At 41.6% G+C, this 20,774-nt stretch overlaps 1 protein-coding gene across 5 annotated transcripts in view; it reads right to left on the bottom strand.

The window, feature by feature from the left end:
* rhbdl3 (rhomboid, veinlet-like 3) overlaps positions 1 to 20,472 on the bottom strand; it is a 55,297-nt gene extending 34,825 nt beyond the window's left edge. For 3 of the 5 annotated variants that reach the window (XM_079372715.1, XM_079372714.1, XM_079372716.1), the window contains exons 1-2: positions 16,084 to 17,311; positions 15,604 to 15,627 (exon numbers count right to left, since the gene is read on the bottom strand). In XM_079372715.1, coding sequence (XP_079228841.1) covers positions 15,604 to 15,627; positions 16,084 to 16,203 — 144 coding nt within the window. In that variant the 5' untranslated portion in view covers positions 16,204 to 17,311. Of the gene's footprint in view, positions 1 to 15,603; positions 15,628 to 16,083; positions 17,312 to 20,448 lie in introns of those variants that run through there. The other 2 variants (XM_079372713.1, XM_079372717.1) reach the window with 2 other exon arrangements.
* Positions 20,473 to 20,774: the final 302 nt, after the last annotated feature.

The following is a 20,774-nucleotide window of genomic DNA, read 5'->3' as shown; positions in this document are numbered from 1 at the left end:
ACACAAACAAGACGCACAAACAACCAAGGAGAAACACTGCGGGTCAATCCCTGAGAGACTTTCAAGTCATGAACCCTCGTATCTAAGTGACATAACAAGTCTAACTCCTTGTCAAACACACACACAAACACGCACAAAGGTGTGATGGAGTATCCGTGTCACTCAAACATAGGGCAAAGGCAGGTCAGACCAGTGACAAAGATGGAGATCGGTGACCTTTCCCCCTCAAACCTCCCATTTACACAGAGGTGAGAACCCTTCATTACCGCCCGGCCAAACCCTCGATCAAACACCCGGTCCCTGTTCTGCACATTCAGCAGCTCTTCAAGGAACAAGAAGGGGAGAATAAAGGAGGGAGAAACATTTGTTTAGCGAGCCGGCCGCTGCCACTGGCTGTCTTTTTCTCCCATTCAGTCCCTGCTTCTGCTGCAGGCCTGCCCTGAGGTCAACCCCCCCCCCCCCCCCAGAACAGCATCAAAACCCTGCACCACCAATAGCAGCCACTCCATTCAGCAAAGAGATTTATGATCTCTAATAGTGGGCAAATGGACCCGAGGCTGAGGCTGCACCCATGGGGGACTTATTTTCTCTCAATCTTGAGAAGAAAGGGGATAAAAAAAAAAGGAGGGAGCAAGGGGTGCAATGGGAGCGCTATAGCAGGGTCTGTCTGTAACATTTTCAAGGTGGCCATCTGGGTCGGGTGGGACCCTTCAAATTGTCTGTCAATCTTTAACGAGAACACCTCCTTCGACAGACGGATAAGAAAAAGACATTTTATAATACAGTGAAGGACAAATACAGTCTGTCACCGCTGACGTTGTATTCTCTGGCATGTTTTGGGAAACTTTTGATTTCAACAATAGCCTAAAATCAGACTGCAAGCCTGTCAGCTGTCTCCTCCTCCTTGGTGGTGGTGGAAAGCCCCTCTCTGGCACCCTCTACTTCATAATCCTATTCCCATAATCCTCAGAGGTCAGCAAGCAAGCAACCAGTCCCTGATCTTAATATGACCAGCTCCCCTCTCCTTTTAAGGCGAGAGAGAAGTTCTTTCAAACGGTGTTACTGGATTTGGGGGAAAATGTGGACACCAGGCAATTCAGGGTGGAGAGGGCCAGATTTTAGCGGTGTTTCAGGAGCTGCATCATTTCGAAGGGCACATTTGATGACTTTTTGTGTCACAGCGGTTGTTCTTTTCCAGGGCCACACAGGAAGCATCCAGTGCATCCTTCATGGCCTGACATATGTACAGATTCATTGCACTCTGATTCAAACCACTGACTGACGATTTCACTTTTAAATAGAAGTACTTCAACTTTGTGGAAAATAAAGCAATACAAGTGTAAAAACGCAATATAAGTGTTGAAACTTTAACCTTTTGTTACGTGACCTTTGATATTAACCTTTTGTTACGTGACCTTTGATATTATTAGTTCTGGTGCAGCTGTTGAGGTTGCTAGGCGACAGTAGTGGCAATTGGAAACAATAGGGTAAGACAGGAACAGCTGGTGATGCAAACAGGAAATTTTCTTTAAACCACACCGTTTTATTTCAGTTTGGCCTCGTCTGCACAAACTACACAGGATTGGTCCTTTAAAATGATACTTCCTCTGAAACAGTACACACCAAGTAAATCCTCACGCAGTTTTCACACCTTCATGAAATTCCAAAGACAAGTCCCAGCAATTCTGTAGATTGAATGGTTTTGTTATTTTTGTTGGTTTAAAGGAATAGACCAGAAGACTTAAATCACAAAACACCAAGCCTTGCTCTGTCCAAAGAAAACAACCTTCACCAAGCAACACATCTAAAGCTAATAAACACAAAACGTTAAAAAAAGAGGAATAAAAGATGATAGTCAAGACAGAGACCATTTGTTCTTTGTAGTAACTGGGTATCTTGTAGGGTTACTATTTACATGTATAACTGATTATGCTATAAACATTAATTCTACTGATGGAAAACAAACAATGGAGCACAGACAGAAGGTAAGCTAACTGCACTGATGGAGGCAGTAACGGTAGCTCAGTTAGCAATGAGAGCTAACAGGTTGCTGGCAATGAATCTTTGTTCAGTCTCTGATATTGTACCGTGTAACCAAATTATGAGTGCATGTCAACTTCCTTGCTAACGGTAAGACTATGTAGCGTACTATATTATCTCACAGTAGCTAATGGGTATTGAAATATTATTATCAGTTAGCTTAGACAAGCTAACGGAAGCACAAGAATGTTTGAGCTTCCTGCCCTTAGCATGACATCAAAGAAAAATGGCCACTGTGTGAATATGGTCAAGATTGTAAGAATGGATTTGCTCTACATCATTAGTGGCATTTAGTTTGACTGTTGCCATGTCAGATGTCCCTGCGTTGGTTTAATTTACAGATAGCAATCCAAATGTGAGCTGATAGCCTACACAATCATGAGAAATAGCCCAAACTAGCTTGGGCTAGTTAGTTTTCACTTAAATTTTTATGGATACTCAATGAAAAATTACATTTTGGTATCTCAGATGGACTTTTTATATTTTAAGTCAAACTACTAGCAGTTTTAAGACAGTTTATGCAGGGATTAACAAACACATATCCCCTAACACTTGAGAGGATGGGAACATTGCTCTCTTCATCTCTTGGTGCCACCTGTCAGCGAAATTGTTCGACCTTTAGTGTAAGCTTGGAATAACTTTAACATGACCTCTTTGACTGCATTAAACAGAGATTAATTCATGGACTTCCTTGACTTTTTCAATTAAGTTTTAAGGAAATGTCAGTGTAAGAGGCAGAGGAAGTGAAACGACTTAAAAACTTCTTCCATTGTTCACATTTTTGATGAATGGGATCCAAATCTCAGAAACAATATCTCTACAACTCGCAGCTCTTGTTTAGGCTTAGGAGAGACTGAAAATAATGAACTCTGCAGTGACAGTCGAGATAATGAAATGAAGTGTGAACCCTGCTGACATTTAGAAAATACCACACAAAAAGTATAGAGTAAAAAGTATAGACAGAAACGCAGAAGCGGTTTCATGAAAGTTTAAAGGCAAACACAAATATGCAAACAATTTACCGCTGCAGACCTTTACAAAATATCCAGGTTCCAAATAAACAAATGTAATAATTGTCTAAACAGACTAATCTAAACAGTGTCTCATACACCCCATTAAAAAGTTCAGGTACTTTGGAAAAGCTCTGTTGTAGAAGTGACAAATGGCTACGTATTCCATCTGTAGTAGAACTGTAACTTATCACTTCTTTGGCAGCTGTTTCCCTTGAAGGAGATAATTCTCATCATAATGACACCCTCAGTGCCAAACCATGACAGGCACTCTGATGAGCTGCTGTATCTGCAACTGTGGCTGCAATAAACCCAGCCAAACATAAAACTATTTCCCCAGCCTGCCCCTAAAACTCTGCACAGATTTCTATTACACATGACGGGCAGGACAGCCTGGAGGCCATCCATGGCCCTGTTTTTACAATTACCACTAACATGCAGTTTGAATAACCACATTCCAAGCAGATATCTGTAAACTGAAATGCAACAGCTCCAAAATGCATCAAGGGCACTGGAATCCAATGACCAAACCTATATTTGAAGGTGACATGACTACAGACATCATCAAATCATTGATTCTCTGTGTGCAAATGGATTGACCCAGAATGAAAACCACTTTAAATATAGCAAAATAAAAGGCAAACAACTTCTTGTTTAACAACAGTTTTTAAAACCAAACATATCCAACAAGTCATGTCTCCAGTTTTAACTGTAAGAACTTACTGCCCCGCACTATAAATAAGGGGTCTCCAACAAGTAGCTCAGGAGCTACTGGTAGCTCACCTATAGGTTTGCTGATTGTGTAAAAAGTAAAAAAAAAAAAAAAAAAAAAAAGAACAAGAAGTGTACAATATTCACGTTTTTTTTCTTGGACCTTGATGTAAATTTATAAGTATTGATTGGCTTATTGCAATTTCACACAGTAGCTTAATTCAGCTGATATGTAAATAAATACCAGCAATGTGGTGCAAGCAGCTCTAAGCTACTTTAATTTTCTTGTCAATATAACCGTTTTTAACTACAATTTAATTGGCCATCCCAGGTCTATGGAAAACCTTTATATATTTTAATTAAGAAGCTGGAGCATTTCAACACAACAACAAATGCAAACTATTCAGTCAATAATAATTGCTTTAAAGTATTGATGCTCCAGTCTGGCAACATGAACAAAAATCAGCGCTGACAATGACCTTATTTAGCTGCGTCTGACCTTCCCCTTCAAACGCAATGTGGTTTATTAGAATTTAAAAATTGTTGTTCAGCAAATTAACGCCCACTCAGGTGTAAGTACAAACGCAATCCTTGGTCTGATTTTTCCTGCAAGATACAAATAAGTTGCCAGCAATGAAACATCAGAGTATTCTTACTTCCAAGGTGAGATTATTTTCCCTTCAGTATTCCTTACCAAGAGTCCTACCAATTCGACCATGAAATGAGCAAGTGTCACTACATTTGATCTAAAGCCTCAAGGCCTGTGGCAATTTACTGCACAGTCTCTTTTTTATCTCTTCACTAAACTACTTTCTGCACAAAAGAAAAAGTCTGTTTTGGGGAAAAATAAGCGAATAGTGTTAAATCTTCAGAATCTCCTCAGACCTTTATACTTCACAATAACGTGACAATGAAGTAGTTTGAACTCCATCTGGGACTTCATTTTGTTCATCTGTTCTGGCGTGAGCTTTTGTCCTATTTACATTTTTTCCCACAATGAAACATCCATGTTCTGACTAAGCTTCTTTTAAACCTGTTTTTGAAACAAATACCTGCAGTCTACTTTAAAAAACTCATTAAAGGAGGGAGCACAGGGTCAAATGTCCTTTTTTCCTCTTGATCTGTTTTATTTTTTTTAATATCATGTCATGTGCTTTCTCCTTGTCACAGTTTGCCTCTCCAGCACTTTTTGCCCTGCTACTAGGCTTTGGCAGCGATGCCCTGTAAGACGACACGGAGGGGACAGGACGGGACCGGAGATCTGGGTGAAAGCTAAGCACTGCCACTCACCTTGGGCATCTGCTGAGCGAGTCAGGCTGGGCAAGGCTGGGCCAGGATGCCATGGCAACAGCAAAACAGGGAAGACATCTAACATAACAGAACACTTTCATTGTGCTCACTGTCTTTGAATCTTGTCAACATAAACATACAGTACACACTGTAAAACTTTATTCCATCCTCTGCACCCTGCAACAGTGAACAACCTAAAGTCTGCAAAGAATGGAGAACTGCTATCAGCTAGGATTGACTGGGCTTTGTTTGTCCCTGTTTTGTACAGGAGTGTATATACAGTCACACCCTGCAGTCTGTTTCGATACCAAAGGCTCACATTTTCTTAAACATATTGAAAATATTAAAATCCCAAAGGTGAAAAAAAAAGTGCAAACGTTGATATGCTTTCCATTCCTAAAGCATTAGTTTTTAGCTGGGTTTCAAACAGACCGCAATTAAAACACATCTCCCTTTAAAACCCACGTAAAAAAAGATTCATATTTATTTTCAATGCCTCAAAATACATTGGTGTCAAAGTAAATCACAGCATGCTTAAGATAAAGCCTTAGTTTTTTTTACGGCAAATATTTTCTATTTTTAAAGTTATTTTTCTGAGCCATTTTTGCTTTTGTTGGACAGGGCAGCTGGAGAGAGACAGCTAATGTTGGGAGACGAGAGTCGGGGATCACATTCAAACCCATGGCTGCTGTGATGAGGACTACAGCCTCTGCCTCGTCATAACTGTTGAGCTCTCTCTAATGACTGACAGTCTCTCTGACTGTGAAGAACAGGAGCTTCAACATAATTAAGATTACTGACCGTTTTGGAATAAATAAATAACATAAAGTTCAGGGTGTGTACACTTCTCTTGGTAAACCAACATATTTCAACCTGCTAAATCAGCAACAAAATCACAGGTCTTTAAAACATGAATCAGTGTGAGCTGTTTATCCACTCTAAATGTAAACAGTGATTTTCTTCTCACCATTTTAGGCCCTCTGAGCTAAAAAACTGGGACAACCCAGAGAGTCTGAGGGAAGCCACATGTGCACTTGTCAGACAGAGACGTATCATGCAGAGCCGCACAGAGAGAACAACTTCTACACGAAAGGAAAAAGTGATGATCATAGTTTATCGCAGACTGGGACCCAACCTTTCAGAGTGTAAATTCTTCTAATTGCTCGAAAGGAAATGTCAATTAATGAGACACTGCTTTTCGCAGGTTGAAGGGAAACCTTTACACTTCTGGGAAGATGTCAGGATAATATAAGCCAGAGAAGAAGACGCAGAGGAAAAACAGATGAGAGAAAAAGCACAGGGTTGTACTGATGCCTTTAAAAGGTATCTTCTCCAGAATGATATGAAACAATAAAATGAATCCAGAGTGAGCAGCAGCTGTGAACTGCAACCTGAAGTCTTTAGCTACAGGTTTAGCGTGGGCGTCTGTAAAGCTGGAGAAAAAAAAGAAGAAGAAAGCCTTTACCTTTGAATTATGAGTGTCTCACATTATCTCGTCTACACCGCAGTCTGCCTCGACTTCACTTCACACTCTCCAGAGAGAAGGATAAATAAGCAGGGTGAAGCTGGTGGGACGGTTTGATTGAACAGTGCTTCACGCACAGCTGAGCACAGAGCAAGACAAAGTGATATGAAAGCAAGCAAACAATTTGGAGTTCAAATCCAAACAGTGTAGCTGGCATCATAAATCTAGCACACAAGCATAAATGTCTGAGCTGGTAGATGTCAGATTAGGTTTGAGTTGGTCGTCAACATGGCCATCTGTCTGTGGGTAAGGACTCTACTTTTCTTCCAAAAGGGAGAACAGCAGGAAACGAGAGAGTTGGCTGGGTTTTACACTTGGTGTAGAACGTTCCCTAATTGAAAGCGCTTGACTGAAGACACAGAAATGAGTCAACACAAACAAACAGCTGTTCACAGTAAACACACGGTTATTGTACCTGCGTTAACAGTGCACCTGTCAGGCTTCACCGTGGACCTTCAGGAATTAGTCCCAAAATATAAACACGCCTTTGATTTTATTCCCTGGTGACTTCACACTCTGAAAAAAAAACAGACACTCTTCATTGGTGCTCCACGAGCGCTCACTAGAAAACACGAGAGAAACAAGTTGTCACACACAAGCCTTCAGGTGTTGGTGTAATGGCAACGCGTCACTCTGCAGCTCTGTAACCTGTGGGAAGGTATTCCAGTTTCAGCCATAAGGAAAGAATGCACCTGCACCGTGTCTTTAATCCCCAGAGGATCCGACTGACAGACTGAAATAGGAAGCTGGAAGCAGGTTAACAGTGTTGGCTGATGGATAAGTTGAAGGAAAGCGAGACATTTTTCAGGAAAACTTTGCCTTGCTTTCACATGTACACCCAAAATAAAAGACTAAATGATACAATGTGGAAGTACATCCTCAATAAAAGCGTCTCAATGCTTAGACAGAATTGGTGGTGATTGTTAAAAATCATAAACCACCTGCCTTCACACTTTTTTAATCTGAATTCCAGGTTGCTGTTTTTTTTTTTTTTTAAACCGGCTGACCAACTTCTTTTTTGCACATTGATTTATCAGACATTATGAGGTGGAAAATGTATTTTAATTGTATTTAATTTTTTTTCATAACAACAAGGTATAAATTCAAGATTAAGAACAATTTGCCAAAAGTCTAAATCAGTGTTGTTGACTCATCGTAATCATGAAGAAACTACATGATTGAATCAGAAAGATATTTTAGTTCCTTTATGACAGTTTCCATGACGACGATGTTACAAAGCTCTGACATCACCGTGACTTCATACTTTCACCCTGAGCCACACAGCACCGCCATATTGGTGTCACATACACACTCTCACAGCGCCGATCTGTCCTGCTGGCTACGCTGTTTTGGAAGGTGCTGATTCACCTCCGTTACGCCTCAATACCTCCTGTACCGGTGTTCTGTCGAGATGTGCTGTTTTATCCAAAAATGCTTCAGTAGCGTGAATTGATAGCAGAGGACATCAGAATACCCTGATCAAATAATGCTTCCAGTACATAATAACTTCATATTAAACCAACGCTCATTCTGTATGCATTGTCGAGAGAGTGGGGAGCAAGTTTTTGTACTCTTTAATATAAGATTTCATGGAGAAAATATCTTGATAGACAAATATTCTATATCTGATAATGCCCCTAGTACTGCGCAGAGCTGCTTGATGGCACGTTTGGATTAGCAGCACTATTCAATAGAATACCAGTCCAGCTTTTACTCGGACTGGGAGATGCTGCATAAAAGGAGCTACGGTTCACCTTAAAGATGATACGACAGTCCACAAAATGAGCGTACACTGAAAATTAAATGTTTTATATGAGGGAGGCTAAAATACTCGTCCATAAAGGAACTTCTGCCAATTTTTACAACGAGGGACCAGCTAGTAGACTGTTATCTACTAGGTTAAAATAATATCAGAATTTTTAACTTAGATATGACACAAATACAAATTACATTAACAACCATTTTGAAACCTCAGCAACTAACATCAGAAGTCCTAGCAGCACAAAATAGGTGATATTCTTGTTTTTGAAAATAAACAATCATTCAAAGCAAACTCAATCTCACTGTCTAAATGACTTGTCCAAAATGTTGTCAATGTATTTGTGCACTTAAGATGGTTCTCTCTCTCTCTCTCTCTCTCTCTCTCTCTCTCTCTCTCTCTCTCTCTCTCTCTCTCTCTCTCTCTCTCTCTCTCTCTCTCTCTCTCTCTCTCTCTCTCTCTCTCTCTCTCTCTCTCTCTCTCTCTCTCTCTCTCTCTCTCTCGAAAGCAGTTTGGGCGATCTGAAGAGTGACTTCTTTTTCATACAATCGATCATTAAAATATCTGAGATTTTAACGTTTCCAATCAAAAGTTTTGACATCCTTCATCTATTACATTACACATTATGACCACAGTTTAAAACACAACTAATAGCCCTTCAACTGATGCATTTTAACCAAGAGCAAAACATGAATTTGAAGTATCCCTCCAGTAAGCTCCTTCATACAACTCTTATTCTTCCCCAGAGTCCTTCATTACTTGAGCCGTTACATCAAAACAGTTTATAATCATGGCTTTCACCTCGACAAAGAGCCAACCAATATAGAAGAGATGAAAGCATTAATGAGCAGACTGAGACTGATTCCTCCTCACATCCGTGCTGTCCTCCATTAACTGTTATGGGGAATCAGACTTCAGCACAGAAGGAGAAGAGACGGAGAGAAAGAGAGATGGGACATAAAAGGGAAGCTAAAAGCTGAAAAAATCAGGTCTAATATGTGTTGGAGCTCCACCAATATTCATAATGACACTGGTCCTAAAAGGCACCAGGCAAACCCAGCCTCCATCACACACACACACACACACACACACACACTCAGCAGGGGGTTTGTGCTGTCACTTCCACCGCCCTCCCCTGACCCCATGTAATGGATTCACATCTTTAAGGCCAAACATACAGGATGCACTCACGAACAGAAAGCATCTGGAGGTTGTTTGATCTGATCAATCATCACGCTTCGATTTCATGACACTGCTTGCCAGAGTTTGCATAAAGCAGCCAATTACGGGTAAACCATCATGTCTTCGTTCTTCCATTTACAGATCGACAGGCGCAGCAGCTATTTTTACCTCTGCATTAAAGCAGCAACTGTTTTCACACTCTGCCAACTGGAACTGTGCCTTTCATTAAGGAAATCTATTTCGAGCTGAGCGGGGGGGGGGGGGGGGGGGGGGGCAGAGGGGGGCGAGGAAAGATGAGCTCTGATTACATCTTTCAATAAACACTGTTTAAACTGTTTGTCTGTTATTCCATCACCACACGACACAAACCCAGGAGGAGCCATTTTGGATGAGGGGGTGCTGCTTGATTCAAGTCAGAGTAGTCTGAGAACAGCAGAAACTGTGGGTGAGTTATCTCCATGACTCAGCTGGTGTCAATCACTGCTGTAGTTAGACGAACAGGTCAGCAGACTGTGACCCCACCATCTGTGAATGTGTCAATGGCAATTAGGCTGATGGGCACATCAGTATGTAGATCAAAGAGGAGAAAAGGCGCAGCAGTTACAGGAAAGACACCGAAGATAAGAAAAAAAGATTTTTTTTAAAAAGGAAAAGGTTAAAAAAAAAATGGTTTTAAAAGCATTGAGAAGAAATGCTTTAGTCACGGGATCATCATGAGTACTGGGGTTTAGGTCAAATGTACCCTTCTATAAGTTTCCCAGCTCTCTTGAGATTCTGTCATTTATCTTGTGCCGTTTCATTTCAATTGTTTTCCTAACCCAACTTTGAACAGTGACTGTGTCTAAACCTCCTGCTGCTTCTACTGTAGGTAAAACTGACAGGGCATGGCAGGACACGCTGCTGCTCCCCCTGCCATGCACCAGTAAACGCAGCTGAGGGTTCCCAGTCGGCCCATCCATTAAGTGCCAGTTACCTGGGTGGTGGACCATTCATCTGAAGAGTACTTATAAAACACAGAGAGAGGGCTGCTGAATAGAAGGTGCCAGCTGTGTGTTGTCATGAAGGCTGCTCTGCCAGACAGAGAGACTTTAAATAATGACCTCCCTTTACTCTCAGTCATGGCCACTGAATGTTTAGCTAACAGGCTCATTGAAAGGCACGACAGAAACTCAGGGAAACACGAGTCCCACCGGGAACAGGTGGCTACCCCACTTTTTCATTTGTTTTGATTAACGACAGGAGCGGTACTTTTCTAAATGCACACAACGCTGTCAATACTTAAGTTAAAGTCACAGGAATCTCAAACATACCTTCAACTATAGAATTAAGGGCTTTTGTAAACATGGGCATGGGGGGGGGGGGGTAATAGGGGTTCTGTTTCCCCAAAAGTTTGTTTTAGAGTTGATTTCATTTCCTGTTTTCTGATGCATTTCATGCAAAGCAGTACTTGAAAGATCCACGGGATCTGAGGCCTACATCTGAAAGCTGTATTATGTTGAAAGTTAGTTATTAATGTGGCTTTGACACTGCTACCAAGAGGCTCTGCACATAAATAGTCGGCTCAAAACTTTGTGTCAAATTACAAATATTTAACAGGGACGCCTGGAGATCGCTAAACCACCTGCAAGTCACTTGTTCACAAAGTGACTGGCCTCTGATAAAATTCAGAATAAAAGCTTTATCTGATGCGCGGGTAGTCTCATCGTAGAAATAAAACAGATCAGGCTTTTACTTTGAAAAGCACAGCAAAGCCATGTCAGATGCCACTTATCCAACTCTAAGTACAACGGACCTGGAGCAGAGTGAACGACACTTGTGTTCTCATCTAAGAGTTCAGATGGACTAGTTCAGCTCATACTTTGAGTCACACATTCTTTACTAATTCAAGCCACACTTTAAGACCGTTTAAGAAGCACTCGTGTGACTACAAAATGTGTACCATGTAGATAATGCAGCACACTCAGTACAATAGCATAGCACTGACTTAAGCCCCTCTGGCTATAAGACATTCCTAAAAGATCAAAAAGACTTTTAGATGTGTGGCTACAGTAATGTGTTGGGGATCATAGCTCTGTTTAAGGGCTTTTCTCTACCACCAAGCAAGAAATGAAGGGGGGGAAACACTTTCATGGAAAGTATGCAGCCATGTGAAAGTGTTTAATCTCTAAGCAGGCGCGTGCTTGGGGCGCTTCAGCATGCAGTTGGGAGCAGGCTGTCAACACGACGAAAACTGGGGACACGTTCGAGAGATCTATGACACACAGGAGCAAAGCCTAGAATCAAAGTTGAATGTTTCTGTCCACACACACTCTCTATGCTTTTAGTCTAACATGGGTCAAAATGTCTGCATTGACCAACAATTGGAGAAAAAGCCTTGTCTTGTCTTATTGTACAGGAAAACCACACAAAGTCAATGGTTTGTATACATCTTGTCTCTACAAGTCTTGAGCCAGGTTTCAGTCTGTTCATCTGGGAACTTCCAATCTCAGGCAATTCAAGCACTTGTTATCCAAGGGGCCATTCCCAGGTGTCCCTAGATAACATATTGCATCTGTGCTGTAGGGTTAGCCCTTCACAATCCACATTCTGCAAAATCACTAACTGTGAGGAGGAAACTTGAAATAGTAAGATTTCCTGTCTTTTAATTCTTAAATTAAAGAATTAAAAAATTAACCTAAGACATAAACAATGAGGTTGAAGAGAGAAATCTTACGAAACGCTGACGATTTAGCTCCTCCAGACTTAAGGCAATTCATGTGATGTGATTTTATGAGTCAAAACAGGAATGTTTGGTTCATTTTGGGGTCCAATCTAGACAGGCTTAATACGGTTTATCAGATAAATCCAGTACATAAACTGCAGCCCATCCTCAAATCCTCAGAAATCCTTTGAAAAACAAAAACATTCAGGGGCACTAACATAACGGCGCATATCAGTCAGTGAAGGATGGATCCTCCAAAACATGCCTTCTTTTGAATGACATGCATACTGTGTGTAATCAGTCTTTTCAGATAGGTGTGTGTTTAAAGGATAAAAAGATGACACTGATTATGAGTTAGAGAGGGGCCACTGCAGCCGTCATCCTCCTGAAAGCATCCTCTCATCTGCTTCATTAAACATTAGCTTCTGCTGGTGTTTGGTCCTCATCTTTGTTTCAGGCGACGGGCAACATGAATTAAAGTATTCTGAGGTCTCTAACTTCCTGCACACAGAAGAGGAAAGCACTTATACAGCAACAAAATCCTCTCCGGGGGAAAGGAGAGAGGCGTATAAGGGAAGAGCGAACAGAGCGACGCAGCACTTTGATTCCTGCCCCCGATGCTCCGAAAGCCAGAAATTGATAGCTGTATGTGCAGAGTTCACAAGGGAGCAGGGTACAATGATATCATGGGTAAGGTTGTGTACACAGCCCAAACTATTTAACAGAAAAGGAAGAAAAGCCACATAAAAAGACAAGGAATTCTGTCTTTTTTCTGCTGTGTAAACTCCAAAGTCCTGGACAGATTTGAATGTTCGCCACATTTGATGAGGAACGGATGCAGGATGTGCTTGATAAGAGAAATCAATCATTGTTTTTTTCCCCCTCTGGACATCTTATTCTGTTATTCTGATTATTCAACTGAATACAGTAAGTTACAACCAGCAGCCTAAATGTCATATTGCTGATTACAGGAGCTTTGGGTATGAAGTAGTCTTACAAGAAACTCATTTGCAAAAAGATTTTCGTGGCATTTATAAGTAGCAAGATTATTAAATTAGGGAAGAAAAACTGTGTCTCCCAGTATACTACAAGTTGTATTTGTTCATGTCAAGCCAAGCTTTCTTGGGTCAACATGTCAAGAGATTGACTATCATACAGCTTCAAACTCTTTTCAGATCCTCCTCAGTATGTTCTTCTCCATTTATCAGTTATTCCTGTGGATATGTCAAACAACTTCAATAAAAGGCAAAAACTATCAGACTCTATGCTTCATCTACTAATTCTACTAATTCTAGTCACATCCTACCTCCTGAGACCTTGTGTCCCACAGTGAAAGTCTTCCACTGTGTGGTGCATCTGTAAACAGATTACTCAGGAAGATTTCATGGGCAGCGTGTTCAAAAAGTGTTCTAGAAATTTTTCAGGACTGAGTGGGCTGTTGTGTTCTGCTGATTTACTTGACATTTGCAGATGTGTCATTTTCCTTTTGCCCTCTCAAATGCTGCCAAGAGAAGCAGTGAACCCGTACACTGGACTGACATGCATGGGTGCACTTGCTGTCACCTGTTTCTGTGTATCTTAGCAATAAACAAATAAAATCCCAGACACCACTTCTGTTTTCAAGCAGACCTTCTCTTTTGTCTCTCTTGCAATAACACAAGTTGCCAGACTGGTTTAAAATCCTCCTCTCCCTTGGTTTTAGTGACCCATCATTTCTTTTCCTTTGACACGTCACAATAGCTGGGGGTCTCCGAGGTCACTCCCTTGACAAATGGAGCAACTCATTGTGAGGAGGAAGAAGGGAAAGAGAATAAAAGAGTGAAAGGACATTTGTAGCTGCCAGACCGGGCAGCGACCTCGCCTTTTGGACAAACCAACGTTTTTTTTAGACCGACATCCACTTGAGGAAATTCAAAGCTGTGCCGCACGTTTAAAGACAGCGGACTGAGAGCTCCACTTAATGCCTGTCCATAGAATATGCTCAATCACTCATACTCACGCACACACACACACACACACACACACACACATACACACTAGCTCGCTTTCCCCGTCAACCCATGGGACCTCAGTTTTCCCCCCTGAAAGAGCGACCCTGACACGAGCCTCCGATTCAACCCTCAACATCCCCGCTAACATCCTGCAGACACACAAAAAACACATAACATATGCAAACCCCCCCCCCCCCCAGAGAAAGAAGAGGGCCCCTGGGTGGGCAGGTGCTGTAGCAGCCCCACATAGAGCATTCTGAGGTGCTTATGTGTGTGTGTGTGTGTGTGTGTGTGTGTGTGTGTGTGTGTGTGTGTGTGTGTGTGTGTGTGTGTGTGTGCATCTTGTGAGTGCGCATGCATCTTGTGTATGTGCATGTGTGATTGTAAAGGGCCCGTTTGCCGTCTGTCAGTCCAACATGCTGTGTGCATCAATGGTCAGACTGTGTTTCTCTTCTCCTGGGGGTTCTTGGCTGCAACAATGTGTGTACTTACGTGTGTTTTTGCATGTGTCTTACAAGACTTGCCTGGCCGATAGATCAATGCTTCAAGGATTATGTATCAGCCTAATAGTATTATGTGGGACAATGTGAGCGGCTGACACACCCACAGCCTCCAGTGGTCTCCTAGCCCCTCTGAAGCTCTCTCGTCTCTGCGGGCGGCCCTGGCAGCATCATACTTCTGTTTGGTACCCAGCAGGAAAAGCATTTAAAGCTGCACTTGGCAAGACTGTGATCTAAAAATACATTTACCTAATCAGCCTAAATCACAAACTGGGGCTGAAGCAGAGAAGACCTTGCCATCTTCACATACAAACCCAATGAAACCAAGTTTGTTTTGGGAGAGAAATCATGCTCATTAAAATGAAGCAGTCACGAAAGAGTACAATTGAAAAAGTGAAACGGCTGTTTTCACAAACAGGAGATGTGTTTTTGGATTCTTTCAGCGGCCCGATAAGCATGAAAGGGTGGTAATGAGTGAAGCCAGAGGACTTAAGCAACATAAAGTCTTAGAAAAAACAACATTACCTATTGCAGCTGTGAGTCACTTTGATTAGTAGTGAAGCCGGGTGGGCAGCACATTAAAATGTCAGTGTCATGAAGCATGGACAACAGTTGTTAATTTCACACTTGAAAAGTTAAAAATAAGCATGTGTACAGCGAATCTCTACAACTTTTCATCAGTTGCAGCATAAAGGTTGTATTTGCATCTTATATAATCCAAAATCTTGCCCATATTTCATGAACTTTAAGCAGGACAATCCAGTGTATCAGCTGCTCCGGCTAATAACAGAGATTATGTCAGACACATGATGAGAACCTTGAAAGACAACACTGCTCCACAATGAGAGAAACATGCATGTGGGGAGAGATTTAAGCAACTCTTGCTCAACATACCTTGTCAAACAGAGACTTCCATTGCTGAGAGAAGGAAAGGAGAGAGAGGGGGGAAATGTGTAAGAATAAAGGAGTGAGCGAGAAGAAGAGGTGAACAGGAAACAGCTCACACACAGATGCCTGAGCTGAGAGGAGCACCTGTTTGGAAAATGAACAGTCTTGATAAAAGGGGACTCTCCTCTCAGTGGGCATTTGCCTTAATTGTAGTCTTGGAAACACATGCTGTTACTGTCTGGTCATTGTGCCCAATGAGGCAAGGAGAAGATAATAAGTTTGCAAAGTGAGGATCATTATGAGGTCTTTACATAGAAGGATGTCTTGAAGTCTGAAAAGCATATTCTGCCTCCTGAAGTTAAAACTCCTATGAGGTTTTGCTGCCTCTGTAACATAAATGATCCAGCTGTGTATTTGTAAAACATGTGATAGTGGTCATATTTGGAATGAAGGTCAACGGGATGTTTTGTGTGTCTGTTGACTTACGTCCTCTGGAGCCACAGGCAGGACTTCGGTGCTTTCCAAAACCTCGATCTCCTCGCCCTCTGCGTTGGCCGCCACCGCCGGGGAAGAGTTGACCGGCGTCTCCCGGGTCCCGCTCGTCATGCTCCGGCTGCTCTGCTGCAAAACACACCCGCGGAGAGAAGCGACTCGGTCCTTAGGAATAATTCAGCATAGTGCACGATCTCATTTCGCTCCCTGCGCGCGTCAGCCCTCACACAAGTCAAGAAAGCTGAGCATAGTGTTCGCGTGCCGTACACCTTCAAAATCAGGCTTTCTGGAGTTTTCCAGGTAAAACAATGCAAAGGCAAAATCCAAGAAAGTGTGTCGGCTTCTTCGGTCAATCCCAGAGCACCGTCTTCAACATAGTCCTGACAGACATCTGCAGATGAAAAGTTGGTTTGTTGATAGTTTAGTAATAGTACTGATCTATACAATCCATTTCACGCTGACGTTAGTCAGCAGAGACAGAACTGCAGAGAGCCTGGACGTGTCTCGCCACGAAGTGAGGCAGCTGTCCAAGTTTGACAAACAAGGGACATGCAACGGCAGAAAGAGCCTTCACACTTGGAGAGATGCGACGCAGCAGAGCGCACGTCCATCTGAACGAAACAATGACATCATCAAACACACTACCACATGAGATGTAGGACGAAGGTGATCAACGACAAAAGTCTGATAAGATAGCTGGTCCAGGGGGATGCAGGTCACAAAACTCGGTTTAACACAGTGTATATTCACATGGCAGTCCCCGAAAGAGAAAGTCCAGGTAAGTGCCCAATTTTTTGGTGCGTCATGCCGCCAGATACCTGGCACGCGGCTCTCTCTGCCGGCGGCGCGAGCGCAGGGGGGAAGAGGCAGCCGTCTGCTCTCTTCGCCGCGTGCAAAAGGGACGCTTCAAAGAGGAGGCAGGGACACACCGACCGCCTCCGCTAGGATGCTTGGTTCAGCTCCAGGAGTCGCCGACTGGGACTCTCTGCTCCAGCTGCATGCGTTCTCTCAGGCACCGAGAGTGAGAGAAGCAGGAGGGGGGCGGAGAGAGCGAGAGAGGAGAGGCAGAGAGGGAAGAGATTTGGCCCGTGGTGAGGAGGGATCACCAGACACTCCCACTCATGAGGCTTCGAGGAACTCCGGCTCTGAACAGCTGGCTGTCACTGTCTCTCCGGCTCAGAGGCGGGAGTTGGTGTGAATGTACAAATTAGAAGTTTAAAAGTTATGAAACACCACATCAGAGTTATGTTGAATAATTTCACATAATTAGAAAAAGCTCTTTTTGTACATGATGTGCACTCTATGGTTGCCTTTGAGGTGAGCTATGAACAATGAGCCATCGACAAATGCTTGTAAAAAATCTTCTGGTAGATGTCCATCCCTTGATATTAAAGCAGTGCTAATATGTCAACAGAGGTGCAAGAGTTTCTCATTTTGAAATGTAAATCAAGTGTATAGCCTGGTTTTATTTATATCAATTGTCGAGTTTGACTATGTAGAGAAATGTGGTCTGTAAAGAAGAACTCATTTAATTTTCCTTAGAAATGCAAAAGATGAAAAGAGTAAAGTTGAAAAGTTAATTTATAAAAACTTCTCAAAATAAATAGTAATTTTATCTGGAATTTGGGCTTCATGGTATTTGTATAGTTCAAGGTTATTTCTGACCTTCAGAACAGCAAACAAGTTCTCTCCTCTTCAGGTGAACTGGCTCCCTCTCTTATTCCACATGGTACATCTACATGTTTTGGAGACAGCTAGAAAACAAATAGTCTTCATGTTGATTGTTATGGAGTTACAGGTCAGAGATGGATTGAAAGTTATTAAACACCTACAATACATTCATGTTGTTTCCGTGTTGAAGTACAAAAAAATGATGTTCATGAGTGGATTCAAACTCTGCTTTAATATGTAGAGAGTACCCAGTCACACACTCATGCTGAAGAGGAGAGGATCAATCATAACGTAATTTGAGGAAGTGCATGTTCTACAATTATTAAATAATGCTCACCAAGGTCAGTGGAAATGTGATTTAAATCTACATCATTCAGGTTTTCAAAGTTAATTGTGGCAAATGGTCATAACAATTCTTAAAATGGATTGTCATGATTTAAATTCATTCTTTTCTTCTTCATCTGTTCCCAATACTGATATATGACACATTTTTCATGCCTTATTTCAACATGTGTGACTCTGATTCATACCCCCACTTGTCTTTTCTTCATTTAAATTGTATTTGTTCAAATATCTCTGTCCGTGTCCTGTCAATATTTACTGAAGCAATGACCCATTTTTCAGATGTGTTCGTGCACATTTTATCTAATCTCATGTCATAAATACTAATCAATCAGGTCAGTCAAACAGCATGCACATCTACTCTTTTAAATGTCTGCTTTAAAGCCCTTGCAAAGGAGGGAGTGTCCGAGGTTGTAAATTCCAGGTTGTTTGAGAGAAAAGAAACTGTCCCTCCAGGTCTGCTCTACAGAACAATCCCTCCCAAATGATGGGGCCCAGTTTTCAAACCAACACCCTCCTGTTACCATGATAGACTTCAAACACATTTAATAGATGGGTGGAAGCCTTGAATGAGATGGTGTTAACTTGGTCTGCAGTGTGAAGGTTGATCAGTATCCATAGTGAAACTCCCAGCATATGATCGCATTGCCATGGAAACACAACAACCAGTTGATATTTTTAACCCTTGGGGTCTTTTTCCTGACTCCTACACAGCAGTGGTGGGTTAAAGTTGAAGTCTATAATGTAGGCAGGAAAAAGACCCGCAGGGGCAAGAGATTAGAAAACTGCAGACCAGTGTTGTGATTCTGTATTAATCTGTGCTTGGATGGGAAATAAGTCTTATGGAGTTTTATTCACTTATTGTTCTCTAAACTAGAATAAATAAACAGCCTCAAAATTACTCGCTTTTACTTTTTACACTGTAAGTTTTCTGTGCAACACAGCCCGTACATGGGTGACCTTTGAGGGACTAAATGGCTAATCAGCTGTACATTTATTTATAATAGAAGATTAAGACTGCAGAGTGTAAATCACATCTGGCTCCCAGAATATAAAGGATCTCAAACAGTAAAAATAAAATCCCATGACTGAAGTACTCGAATTAGGTAAATTGTAAAAATTACATTTCCCCCTCTGACACAAACGTCTTCGTATCGGGCTTGACAGATGTCAGGCTTTTGTGCAAGCATATTTTGAAGTCCGCCCCCACAGAGTCTGTCAAGGAAAAGGCTGAACTTTTTACAAATGTACTGTAGTTGATGACCCCTGCTATAGGGGATCAATAAAGTAATCAATCAATCCTATCCCTTCACACATCCACCCACGACCCACCCATCCATCGACCAAAGGTTTAACATATGGACACAAAATGCGACTACTTTAGTGCATAAGAAAGGAATATAGAAGTAAATACATCTACTATAAACCTTATTATAATTGCGCTGGTGTTGATAACTTTTTCATGTTTATCAAGAAGTTGACAAAGAGGAATTATCCTCGGTTATTGAAAGCACTAAAGGGAATATGCATTACACACTGCTAATTGGACAGAAGCAGCTTCAACAGGCTCTCACAAGTCATGTGCCAAAACCAGCTGAAGTGTTGCAACATGACAGTCAGATGAGAGGGGGGAAGTGGGTGAAAAGAAGGGAAAGAGTGTGAACAAGAAGGAAAGAGAGGACGACAAGAGCAACATCTACGTAGACAAACAGCAGCCATACAGTTTGGAGGTTGAACTAACTCTGGATAAATTAACAGCCGGGGAGTTTTCTGTTTGGAAAGGGATTCTGTCACAAATATTCAGCTCCTTACTAATAAGTCCCTTTCATTGATAACACTTGTGATTTGTCTCAAATGTGTTTATGCATTCATTTTGAAAAGGATCACACTCTTGAAATCATATAAAGGTAAATCAAAAATTATTTTAAAAAATTTAAACGCGATTGAACTTTCAATGACTTAGAGAAGTTGGGTGATTCTGAAACTGATCCATTATTTTAGCTATTACATAAATATGTGCAACATCCATTACTTTAACCCTACGTTCTCCACTATTTATAAATGACTTCAAACGTACTTTTAGCACTCCAACAGATTTACTCCAGTATGTCTCTCAACTAATTCGAGAGTCCGGGCCCTCCAATCTTAGATCCTCCAGATCGGCTTTGAATTTGGACCGTAGTGACCACACTCTAATTTCTAATTCACAATGTATGTATTTACAATGTAGTTACCTATTACCACCCTTTGTTCCCAATATGATAACTGTGTGATATCAAAAAGTTGTAATTTGTGTGTCAATCTTCCACCCATTAACACATTTCATGAAAAACAACAAATCCTTACCTGTGCTGTAAGGGCCATCGCCCCTCCCTGGGTCTGACCGTCCGAAATATGCCAGCTTAGAAGAAAATCCCCGTCCTCCTTTTACAGTTAATATTCACAGAATCTCTCTTTTTTAATTTTTTTTTCGGGCTTTTTCTGCCTTTATTATGAGAGAGAGAGTGGAATTTTATTTAAATTATACAATAACAGAAATTCTTATATCAAAAGGTTTTCTGCTCACCTTTGAATTGTCTGCGGAGAAGTCCGCCAACTCCACCGCACATGGTCCTAACTTCAGACTCATCTAGTCAATAAGACGCTGTGTCGTCTTATCTGAAAGGAAGATC

This window comes from Symphodus melops (assembly GCF_947650265.1).
Source record: "Symphodus melops genome assembly, chromosome: 2".
Taxonomy (NCBI): Eukaryota; Metazoa; Chordata; class Actinopteri; order Labriformes; family Labridae; genus Symphodus; species Symphodus melops.
Note: the sequence above shows the minus strand (reverse complement) of the source record. Positions and strands in the feature narration are given on the sequence as shown.